The sequence below is a fragment of the Trachemys scripta genome, chromosome 16 (genome assembly GCF_013100865.1).
Source record: "Trachemys scripta elegans isolate TJP31775 chromosome 16, CAS_Tse_1.0, whole genome shotgun sequence".
Taxonomy (NCBI): Eukaryota; Metazoa; Chordata; order Testudines; family Emydidae; genus Trachemys; species Trachemys scripta.
The window spans coordinates 14257954-14270565 of record NC_048313.1 but is presented as its reverse complement, the minus strand read 5'-3'; the positions used below and the strand labels follow the sequence as shown (position 1 = coordinate 14270565).

The 12612-nt window shown below is 55.8% G+C and overlaps 1 protein-coding gene across 1 annotated transcript in view; it reads right to left on the bottom strand.

Annotated features, from left to right (window-relative positions):
* LRP1 (LDL receptor related protein 1) overlaps positions 1-12612 on the bottom strand; it is a gene marked incomplete in the record, with an annotated part of 192333 nt that overhangs the window by 85385 nt on the left and 94336 nt on the right. Inside the window, 1 exon segment of the mRNA XM_034792604.1 lies at positions 2491-2653. Coding sequence (XP_034648495.1) covers positions 2491-2653 — 163 coding nt within the window.

Here is a 12612-nt window from a genome sequence, read left to right as displayed (position 1 = left end):
GCCCATGAGAGAGACCAGCTTTGGAGCGACACGGAAAGCTTGTCTCTCCCACCAGCAGACGCTGGTCCAACCAAATATATCCCCTCCCCTCCCTCGTCTCTCTTGGTCAAACTGTGTGAGCTAAAACCATTTTACAAACACGCCCCGTGCGTCAGACAGGCCGCCGGGGCGGAAAAAGACACAGGCCTACGAGGACGACTTGGCGTGAGCGAGGAAAACGGGGCGCTTAGGCCTGGCGTAACTAGCTTGCGTTAGCTAAATCCCAGCACTTTCCCGAGCGCACTCGGAGGGTAGTGGGATTTGAGCAGCTCTGGGGTGCCTTGCTCTTCCGGAGGCGCAAGGAGATTGCATTGAACAGCTGTTCTTTAAACGTCGCGGAGGGATATTCGGTCCAGCCTCAGCACGGGGGGGCTGGACTAGATGACCTCGCAAGGTCCTGTCCAGCCAGACGTTTCCATGGTTTTATAACGTGGCAACAAGAGCCAGCCAGGAGCTGTGTCCGGCCCCAGCTCATTCTGCTCCCTGGCCAGCCAGAACCCTGCATCCTAAAATGCATCGATTCCAAGACCCGGAGAGACCATTGTGCATAGTACAGGCCAAAGAACGCCCCCAAAATAATTCCTAGAGCAGGTCTCCAGTCCTGAGATCCCCCAGGCTATGCAGCCCAGGATGGCGTTAGGTCTTTGAGCAGCAGCTGATTTTCCAATCCCTCCGCCCCCGCAACTCTGTTTCAGAGTCACCGCTTCCCAGGAGAGAGTCTGCATTTACACGCAGACGTGACCTTCAGTCTCTGCAGCCTCGGCCAACCAGGACAGCAAGTCCACTCAGAAGTGCTACCCTGCATCCGCAGGAGGGCAAGTCACCCACCAGCTGGAGGCCAGGCCTCGCTAGCTTGCATTAGCTGAGCCCACCTGCACCCCGGCCGCGTCTCCTCCTCTAAACAAGGCCTGACTCGAAAAGCCTGGCGATGAAAAGGTGCTGGGAAAAACAAGCCTCCTTTGTAGCCGATATTTTGTTTGGTCAAGATGAGACCGCCGGGGAATGCACGTGGCTGGAGTTCACACGCGTGTGCACAGAGTACATGGCAGGATTATACATGCACGCACACACTCACACGCCACCTGGCCAGATTTCACACGCACTTCCATTTCTGCCCACAGCAACGCCTTCCACTCCTGCTCTCGTTTTTTTCTGCAGCTACCAAGCACGCGGCCAGCCTGGCTGATGACTCAGCGTCACCAGACCAGCTCCCCAGCGCACACGATTTCCCAAAAGGCAGCTGCTCGGAGGGCCGTTACCTGAATTGAACACAGGATGTAAAGCTACATGGAGGGAGAGACATTCACCCTCCACTGGGGATATGACACATCTTAGTTCCTGAAAACTGTTATGGAGACAGTGCAATCCCGCTGACAGTGGCAGCTCCGTACCGTGTGGGTCAGCGGCTTGCATGTATGAGAGGGGTAAGAACTGAGCTGCCAGTAGAAAATGTCCCGGCCCGACGGGGAAGCAGCCTCACTGATGAGCATCTTTAGCCCTTGCCGGGGGGTTAAAATGAGTTGAGTTTGCCAGGGCTCAAATCAAGATCAGCCCCAAGCCGCACCGCCCCAGGACAGAGAACGGGGAGGGGTCACAAGGCTCCATCTCCAATGGTCGTTTAAAGCCGGGGTTCTCAACCTTGTTCTTTCTGAGGCCCCCTCAACATGCTATAAAATCTCCACGGCCCAGCTGTGCCACAACTGGGTTTCTGCATCTAAAAGCCCGGGCCGGCATTAAGGGGTAGCAAGCCGGGAAACAGCCCAGGGCCCCACGCCACAGGGGGCCCCCCCCAAAGCGAAGTTGCTCAGGCTTTGGCTTCAGCCCCAGGCGGCGGGCTCGGGGGCCTGGGCTGCAGTCCTGCACAGCGGGGCTTTGGCTTTCTGCCCTGGGCCCTAGCGAGTCTAACACCGGCCGTGCTTGGCGGACCCCCTGGAACCTGCTTGTGGCCCCCAGGGGGCCCTAGGCCCCCGGTTGAGAACCACTGGTTTAAAGGACCCTGGGTATAGACATAGCAATAAAAACACCAGGTGGGTTTTGCTGATATTCCCAGGCCTTGGGGGTTCCGGCACTGGACAGAGATCTGGTTTGAGTTCCCAGCTTTGCCGCGGACTCGCCGGGCGACCTGGGGCCGGTCTCTTGTCCTCCCCAGGCATGCCTCCCCGTCTGTGAAATGGGAAGAATGAGCCCTGCGGCCATGCAGCCCCTTGCTAGCATGACCATCGCTCGCCCTGCATCTGTGCCACGCCCGGCACAGCCGGGCCCCGATCTCAGCTGGGGCTGACGGGAAATACACCAGGAAGGACCAGGCAGACACGGAGGAAGTTACCCATCTGGGGGAGCCAGGCCCCCTGGCTGGACTGACCAAAGGGCAGCCCCATGGTTTCCTATTGGTTTGTTACCGTCACAGGTCAGGTACCTCGGCTCAGCCGGCCTCTCCTCCCCCGCTCTTACCCCATGGCCGGGTCCAGCGCGATGCCCTTGGGGTTGTACAGCTCCAGGTCGAGCAGCGTGACGCAGGTGTCCCCGCTCCTGTTGCAGACGAAGATCCGGTCGTCGATGTCGTCCACAAAGTAGAAGTTGCCGGTGAGCCAGTCGATGGCCATCTGCTCTACGTCTAGGGTGGGACAAAGGCGGGTTAGGCGGATGGCGAGTGTTGGGGAGCCGGGCGCGCCGGGAAATCACAACCGCTGGGAGCTGAGCCATTCTATGATTTCGCAGCCCCCATGGGAGCGGAGCTCGGGCCCCCGCCGTGGGCGCTGAGCCCTCGGAAATCTGGTCTGGGCTCTGTGGGCAATCACACCCCGAGGCTGGCACTGCTAGGCCCCTTCCTTGGCTGGCTCACCCCCTAGCTGGGGCCCAGCCTACGCAACTGGGGAAGACTCGGAGAAACAGAGGAAATGGAATGGGGGGGGGAGAAGGGGCAGGGAACAGAACAGGGAGAGAAGAGAAACAACAAAGAGAAGGTAGAGCAGACACGCCTAGACAGGAGGGTCACCCCCTTCTTATGGCTCACGCCCCACTGGACATTTCAGCTGGGAATCTCTAAGCCACCTAAGGGAGTCAGGTCCCAACTCCCACAGGCCCTAATCCCCTTTGGAAACACCCCCCAACCCCCAGCTCTGTGTGAGCCTAGCAGCTCCCAATTCCACGCTGCCCCTCCTGGCTTCGGGTCTGACCACTGCTGGGGCACGTCCCAGGGTTAGTGGGAGAGGGGTTTCCAACCCCAGCACACCCCAGCGACGGGCGACATCCAACACGCACATGCCACTGCATGTCCCACGCCCTCCCCCTGCCGGCGAGAGAGAAGGGGAGAGCCGCAGAAAATAGGGCTCCTCTTCCCGCACCATCCAGAACAACGGCAGCTGTCAGGCACTGGCCCTGTCTGAACCCCCGCTGCCAGCCCATGCCTCTCCCCAGCTCCGGCTCATTCTGAGGGTGTTTCTAAATCCGCAGGGTTCACACATGAGTGTTGCTGTCCCAGTGCATGCCTTGCCCCTTCCGTGGGCAGGGTGATTACTGCAGCGGCCAGAGGCCCAGGCCGGGCTAGGTGCTGTATCCACACATGGCGAGCAAGGGACCCTGCCCTGGAGAACCTGCATGCGAAATACACAAAGGCTGGGAGGGGAAACTGAGGCACGGAGAAGGGAAGCAGCTTGTCCAAGGGCACCCCACAGAGTTGGGCCGCCTCATTCCCGGGCCAGAGCTGTTGCCCCTAAACCACACGGCCATCCCAAACCTCCAGGCCTACCCCTGCTATGCATCGACAGCACATACAATCAGGTCCTTGGACACATCCTACAATGCCCCCTGTTATCCCCCATCAGCCGGGGTTTTCCCATCCCCTCGCTAATCTCCCCCCTCTCCAGGAGGTTGCAGAGAGAATTTGCTGCGGGGGTGACTGCTCCATAGCTCTCCACGTGTCCACGTTGCTAGTCGCCCGCTCCTGCGGGCGATTCCCACTGGGAGGGGTTGCCAGCACTTTAGAGGACAGGATAGGGGTGGCACTGCTGCAAAGGAGCTCGGGGCCAGAGCGGCTCACAAATCGAACACGAGTCAGCCGTGCGAAGCGGTTGTGAAAAAGGCTCGTGTCATCCCGGGGTGTGTGAACAGGAGCCTCGTGCAACAGACCCGGGCGGTAACTGTCCTACTCGACTCGGCCCTGGGGAGGCCTCGGCTGGAGTCTGGGCCCAGTTCTGGACCCGCCCGTTACGAGAGAGGTAGATAAATTAGAGGGTCCAGAGGAGAGCGACAAAGACAAAGGGTTCGAACCCCGGAGCTGTGCGGGAAGGTTAAAATCCCTGCGCAGGTTTTGTCTTGAGAAAGGAACCCCGAAGGGGGGCCTGAGAACAGGCTTCAGATCCGTTCAGGGCTGTTCGAACGGGGCTGGGGATTAACTAGAACAGGTTGGACAAACTCCTGCCAGGACTGGTTGAGACTGACCGGGCCCTGCCTCAGCGCGGGGGGCTGGACTGGACGACCTCTCGAGGTCCCTGCGTTTCTCCGACTCTATGGTTCAAAGCCCCACACGCGGCAGACAGAGGAGCGCGGCTGTGATACAGGCCCGTGAAAAGGAACTTTCCAATGGCTTTCAAGGTCACAGGCAGGACAGCGCTGCACCGATGGGAGACTTGGCTCTAAAAGCCGCAGCCGGGGAGCAATCGTCCAGCGAGGGCCGCATTCACCGCAGCACAAAGCCGGGGCTCGGGGGGGGGGGGGGAGCGCTGTGCGGCCGGCAGCGTGCACGGGCTCCCGCAGGCAAGGCAAGGCAGAGGGGAACCGTGTGGCGTTAATCCGCCCGAGGAGCCGATGCAGGTGAGAGTCGGAACCTGGCACGCTGGGTTTAAGGAGCTGATTAAAAAAAAGAAAGCCCCTTAAATCGGATAAACTCAACGCACCCACATTCCTCCCCTGTGAACAGGCCAGCGTTCTGTGAAGCTGGCTTAGGGGGCCCGGGCCGCCTGGTGCAGAGAAATGTCTTCGTTTGACAACCCCCGTTCTTTTTCTTTTCGGGGGGCGGGGGTTTGTGATCTAGCATATAGGATACTGGGCTGGGAGTCAGGACACCTGGGTTCTATCCCAGCTCTGAACTGATTCCTAGTCGCTTGCTGATCTAACCACTAGACACCATTCCCCTCCCAAAGCTGGGAACCGACCCCAAGAGTCCAGGCTCCCCCCCTTCCCTACACTCCAACCACTAGACTCCCCTTCCCTCTTAAAGGATGAAAGAAAACCCAGGTGTCCTGTCCAAGCTGTCAGAGGAAGGGGCTGTGTATGACAACTTTGGGGGTTTGATCCTATCTCTGGGAGGGGGAGAGCGAAAAGAACCCAGAAGTCCTGGATCCCAGCCCCTTCATCTGGCCTTCCTCTGTCTTGTCTACTGAGATGGTGAGCTCTTCGGGGCAGGGACTTTCTACTACTCGGGTGTTTCTTAGACCCTCTGTAGCCTGTTTCTTTTCTTTCTTAACATGAAACATCTCCAAGGTGAGTAACTGCTTTGTTCAACTCCCAGCAGTGTGTAAGGAAGGCTGCAAATCTCATTAAAAAACAAACAAAAAACCAGACAGATGCAAAAATTACATTTACAGACACTTAAGCCAGAGATGGCCCAGTAAGGGCCGAATGAATCAGTCGCCCCAGCGCCCCCTTGGATAGCATCCATGGGTCTGTAATCCAAACAGAAAGCAGCCGGGGTGAGGGTCAATTTACACAACCCACCGCTAGGAAGGAGGGGGAAAGGCTCTGGAAATATTTTTGGTGGCCAGTAGCAAGATTTGTACTCCAGTCACAAAGACAGTGCCAAGACTGACACAAATCACGGCAAAGCATCGACTCCCAGCGTCTAACCACTTCCTCTCCGGCCCCAGCCTCGGCTGCAGAGCGGATGGTTCTTGAGCGAATCTCAGATAAGGCCGAACAGGCCGATTGTGCCCAGCACCAAGGGAGGAGAAACTCAACACAGCCTGCAAAGGGACCAGGAGACCCTTAGGGACCAAGAGAGGAGAACAAGGCAGCAAGGGAGGGGAGGGGGCCAAAGGACAAAACTCCATCAGTAAAACAGCATCCGTCGATTGTCTTGTGCTACCAGGGCGTTTCCCACAGCTTTCACGTGGTTAAAGGACAGCCAGCACGTCCATGTTAACCCAGCCTTCTTGGGCCAAACAGTGAGAGGGCCAAACCAGAAGCACGCCTTCACCGCGAGAGCTGCTGAAGAGGACATTGGGGATAGAATCCACCTTTGCTGAAACCCTGGGGGCAAGTGGGGAGTTGCTCAGATACCACAGTGACGGTCACCATCAATTAGATAGATAGATAGATAGATAGATAGATAGATAGAGGGGATGTATGGAGACAGACACATAGATAAGAAATTCTTTCTGCTAATGTAAGTCCTGTTGATGAGGGTCACCACTTATAATCTGACAAGAACTTCTATCCATCCATCCATCCGTCTACCCATCTCCATCCTCTCTATCCATCTAGCTTCCTCCACACACCCCCACATTTGTGTCTATCATTCTACCCCATATGTACCCGTCCATCTATCTACAGGCCACTGCCACCAGTGTTGGTCCCTTTGTGCTCCCCTGCCCGTCTGTCTGTCTCCACCTGCCTCCTCTTGCCTTCTCCTTCGATTGTGAGCTCTTCAGTGTAGGGACCCTGGAGTTTATACAGCACCTTGGGCTGCGGACTGCTGGCCCATGACGGTAACACCACCTACCCATCAATACTTATCTCTCTATCTGGGCTAGCAATCTACCCTTCCCCCTTATAGACCCTCACAATCTAGATAAGGTTTTTCAAAAGCGCCCCTGCCTGTAGGCACTCGGAATGCCAGGGACCGTGCGTTTGGAAGTTCCCTCGCCCACCCATTGCGTGAACCCATCCAGCTCCAATGACGTAAGATCTTCCCCTCCCCACTCAGTTGCGTAGCAGTCAGGGCAGACTCTGGCCGTAGCAGGCCTCTTGCCGCGCTCCTAGGACGCTTGGCCCTTGAATACCAGCCGGGCTTGCTGACCATGAAACCCGACTCACTGCAAATAACATGCAGAAAAACCTCTCCCCAGTGCTGGGTAAACGGCGGCATGAGATTTTCTGGCCGGAATCCCCACGCGTGTAAATCGCGGTATTCTGAGCGGCGGCCAGGCAGCGGGGACCTGCCGGCAGCTGGCTGGATTCCAGCAGGAGTGGGGGGCTCACTGCAGTATATCAGAATTGAAGGGTCTCTCTTTAAATAGTCTGTGGGGTCTCATTTTCTTCTCTTCCAGAAGCCACCAGAACCCGGCCCGGGCCGCAGGTAGCTGCGTCCTGTATATAAACACCAGAATTCGCGGAGGGACCTTCAGATTTTATACGCTGAGTACAGAGCGAAGACCTAGCGAGGCCGAGGCCGGGGCCGGCCAGCGCCCCCCACCCTTCAGCTGGGTCACCCACCCGCCGATCCCATTGCCAGGGGCGGCAAGACCTGCTCACGCTGGAAATCCAGGCTCCTTTTAATGACTCGTTAGTGGCTGATGCAGACCCGAGAGGTCCAGCCGCATCAGCGGAAGGTGTTTTCGGTGCAACGTGCAACATCCGTTAACCCTTTATAGTCTGCAGCCGTGTCATAAAAAAAACCCTCAAAATACAGGGTGGCCACAAGGTCTCACTTCACAGAAGCCAGGAGCGACCCGACCCACGGGGACAATGAGCGGGCAGCATTCCTGGAGATGCAGGCCAGGCCGGGGTTAGGATATTAGGTAGCCAGGCCAGGCAGGGGCTGCCGCATCATGTGTCACTGGACACAACCGCTGCCGCGAGGGTGGAGGCCAAGAGATACAAAACCTGCCCTAACCGGCTGGCGGCTGGATCCCAACACACACACGAGTGGACGAGGGGGAGATAGGGAACGAGACGGGCTTGTTTTGGGGGGGGTCAATTCTCTGCCGCAGCACGGGTGACTTTGGGCAAGCCACGCCCCCCTCCCCCCGTAAGACGGTCCCTCTTCCCAGGTCTCTGGGGGCGGGGGGGGTTGTCTCACCTGAGCTGGCTGTGCACAGCGCCCAGCTGTGAAATGACAGTGATCCCAGCCCGACGCCGGGCACTGCATCACACGGCCCTGGGACAACGCCCTTCAGACCAAAAAAAACTCCTCGACGGCCGCGACGTTGCCAGAAAACGCCCGACAGGTGCATCAGGCCAGGCTCCGGCCGTGGCTACTCTCGCCCGCCATCGCCCTTTCAAGCCACTGGCTTCCGGCACCACAGCCTCATCCCCCCGCTGAAGGCGATGAAAGGCTGAACGGCCCAAGCAACGCATGCGCCCCCACTGCCGCGCCGGGAGGTGACGCAGGCCGACCCCACTCTGCCTGCTTTGGGGCATGCCCTGGGAGGGCCACTAGCTCTCTGCTAAAAGCCAGCATCGCTTGGTGCTCCTGGTTTCCGGGGAGGGGAACAATTAAGAAGTTGCACCCTGACTTTAATATCGCCGTTCTGCTGAATCATCCCGTTTGACCCTGGGGCGCTCCCCTCCCTCGACAGCTGTGACCCCACCGACCCCTGGGGGGTGCTGCCTTCCTCCAGCATCTGTCCAGCTGCCTGACCCAGGCCATCCATAGTCCTCCCGTCCCCCCCAGCCCGGATTCATTAACATCTGACCAAGGGAAGGGGGTGGGGAAGAGACCCACCCACACGGCTTTGGGGGGGAAGGGCCTACCACAGGGATTTAGAATGGGCTCTTTCTGGCCCCCGGCTAGTCACAGGACCGGTGCAGACAGAGAGAGAGAAGGAAAAACCACACATGCACATTACAAAGAACGACGCATGAAGGTTTATCGCCCCATCTTCTGGAACCTGCCTGCAGCAACTTTGGGAGGACAGGACATCAGGGATTCTTCCTGGCCTGAAACCCCCCACGCCCTGCTGGCTGACGGAAAAGGACGCGTCAATCAGTCAGGTTACGTCTACAGTCAGGGGCGCGTCTCTGATCAGTTGGTCTGACCTCCCGTGTGGCCCAAGCTGGGATGGCGCCGGCCTTGGTGTGAAGAGAACTGGATTCTGCTCCCAACTCTGCCACTTCCCCTCTGTTCCTCTCCCACCCCTCATCTAGTTAAACTGTCAGCTCTTCTGGGCAGGAATTCTCTCTCTCTCTCTCTCTGGGCACGTACAGCTCCTAGCACCATGGGGCCAGATAGAGGCATCTTTTGCTACTATGGGAATAATATAAGAACAAAGGGGACTCGTGCCCTGCAAACTGCAAGGAGTCTGGTCTCAAATGCAACCCGGGCCTCAAGCTGCGGCTGGTTCGAAATTCCTGGGCATTCTTGCCGTTAGCGGCTGGGAGAAGCTGCGTTGATCAGGCCGTCCAGCGTCTCCCGGGCTGTATTTTTGCAGCTGGAAAGCATTACACTTCCTCAAAGGCTTTTGTTTTTCAAACTGCGCCTTTTCTCCCCCTCCCCCCACTTGCCGGAATCCGGATTTTTACCATTATTATTCTTACATTCCGCTCTTTCTTGTAGCCTCAGCTAAACTGAGATTTCCTTTCGGGCTTTTGTTGGAAGCTAATTCACCCAGGTCTATTTTTAACCACTAATGTTAGCTTGGAAAGAGCGTTCCCCTCCTCCCCTCCAGCCCCCACTCACCACACGGCTTTGGGGGAAAACACTGGACATGTAAAATTGTTTTTAAAAACCCTTAGCCCAGCCCTTCTCTTCGACCCTCCATGCCCGGAGAATTGGGAAACACTGTTCAGAACGATCAGGGGGCCAGAACCGGGAGGCCAGGCCTATCCCTGGAAAGCGGAGCTGGTAGAGCTGTCCTGACCCCACTACCCAGCAAAGCACACCGAGGGGTGGACGTAGCTTTTACAGGCAAAACTGGGCTTTGGGCGGGGTACATTATTCCAGCCCTCCCAAGCCAACTACGCTGCACAGGCAAAGGTGCAAATTTGCACTTTGCACCCCGGCCAATATGGTTGTGTTGGCAGAAGTCTAGCGTAGAGTTGGCCTAGGCCAGCTCTAGGCCGTTAACGGGCCCGCAAACAGCCCCTGCCCTGCGTGGAGTGGACATGAGAGCTCTGCTGCCGTATAAGGGGCAGATCAGAGGTGTGGCCAGGGTGCTCTGGGCGTTCTCGGGTATCCTCTGCTTACCATGACCCCTGGGAAAGTTAGAGCAGCCCTGAGGTTGACACCGCTGTCTGTCTTTTGTGTTATGCCTCAAGGACGCCCAATCCTGCCATGACAGCCCAGAGCACCATGTCTCTGGCTACCCATGGATGCAGGGCTCTCTACACCAGGGGATGCAACTGCACGATCAGGAGCAAGTGGGGGACACAGTGTAGCCTAAAGGATAAAGCACTTAACTGGGGGGGTCAGGAGAACTGGATTCAATTCCCACCTCTGCTGCTGGCCTGAGGCGTGACCCAGGGCAAGTCACTTCCCTTCTCTGGGCTTCAGTTTTGCCGTGTGTAAACAGGGATACTGATACTTTGTAGGGCACTTTGAGATCTGCTGATAAACAGCATTTCCCCCCCTCCATCAGTGTTCTCAAAGCTGTGGAAATAGGGTTAGTTAATAATTTGCTACCCTAAGTAAACAAAGAGTAATCAAAGAATAGGACCTACAAATAAACACAACTTGTTTTTTGTTTGATATATCGAGCAGACAAAGTCCAGATTCTTTTGGATTTTTTTTTAATTCCACCTGGGAAATCGATCCCTATTTTCAGATAAAGCCGTGTCTATTGTCTGGAGAGCCTCCACCTGGACCTTTAGACCTGCCACTTGTTTGTCTTTCATTAGCCCCCAGGACCCCATTGTCTACTGGGTCTGGATTCAGGCTGGGTTAACTGTATTTCAGCTGAAGTGTAACAAAACTCGCCTATCATCTGGAGACGTTCTTCCGAATGTATCGGACCTCATTCATCTCCGATCTCCCCTGGCATACCACCATCCGCTTTCTCCTGCTCCCTGCAACCCTGAGTGCAAGCCTCCCTTCTCATCTACAAAGCAAGGAAAGACAAGACGGAATAGCCACACCCTTGCCCTGCTCAGAGGAACAGGTACTTCTTAGTCATCCTTGGTTTGATGGACGAAAGCAGCACAAATGGCAAAGTCAAACATCTGGATCGAGGCAACGTACAAATGGATCCCAATCGAAAGGCCGGGGAGAAGAGTCCGGGATTCAAGAAGAGGGTTTAACCCAATGTATTAAGGTCACAGCAGCACCTAGAAGCTGCATCTAAATCTGTTTCCCACTAAGTTAGACCCAGAGTGACAGGCAGGCCCAGCGGCAAATAGTTTGCAATTTAACCAGGAGGGGTTATTACCTCTGGTTTCTGGCGAGGGGACGAACGCACAGAGAAAAGGTCCCACACAGCATCTGTAGCAGAGATAGGAACCAAACCCATTTTCCAAACCCATCCTTCCTCCTGGGTTCTATCCTCTTGGAGGACAATTACCAGCTAGTACATTTCCCCATCTTTGGTCACCAGGAAAAAAGATTTGGACTCAAGTTCTCCACCTTGCTTTGACATTTTGGTTTTTACAAAACAAATTTCGACATGTAAGTCTAAGTGCCAAAGAATGGTGCGGCCGAGGGGCTGGGTTTTAAGAATTCCTGGAAGAGGAGCCGGCTTCTAGGAATTGCCTTTTAATTTTGCCAGTGTAGCTGATTTCTAATCTAACTAAACTTGTTATGTTGAAAAAGCAGCTTACAACGTGCGTCACTCGTGTCCACGACGAGCATTTTCCATAACTCAGATGTACCTTGGGGATGGTGCAATGTTTTTCCCTTTTTTGGGGGCAGCACCAAAAAAAAAAAAACCACACCAACATCTTATTGTGCAAGAGACCCATTGCTCAATGCAGGCAGCCGGCAGCGTCATTCAGCAATTGTGTCCGGGGTCTGGGGCAGATGTTTTCCTGGTTTGGAGCCTGTTAAAACAGTGCTGCCAAGCAATGGTTTAAAAAGTCTCTTCCTTGCAATCTGGTGGGTTTACTGCACAGCTGTCCAGCGGGAGGGTTGAAAGGAAGCCCTGGGTAACTTCAGCAGTAAGGCCCCGATTCAGCAAACCACTGGGGGTTGATCCTTTGCCACTGACGTCCCCATATGCAGGATCATGCTTATGAATAACACTTAGCACTTATCTAGCGCTTTGCATCCACCCATCTCAAAGCACTTCACTTTAACCCCGTTTTTCAGGGCTTGTCCAAAGGTGCCAGCAGGCCAGTACCAGAACCGGGACTAGAACCCCGGTTCCTTGAGTCCCAGTCCACTAAGCCACATTGTCTCCCCTTAAATACATCCCCTATTAGGGCAAAGCCAGTCGTAAGATGGATATTTTTCAGCTAAACAGATTTCCGAGAAGAAAGAAAAATTAATCTCTGTACATGAAACAGCATCTTTCCCTTCCAACAGATCCCAAAGTGTTTTACAGTCAACTTCTCCCAGAATCGCTTCACATCTCCCTCTGAAACGCAGCCCCCTCTGGGGTGCGACACGGCAGCTGTTTAACAGTGCACAGCAGTGCAACCGTTTTGGATACGGTTGCGAAGACTCCAAGCGAGGGGATCTTTGTAATAAGGACCCAATTGTCAGAA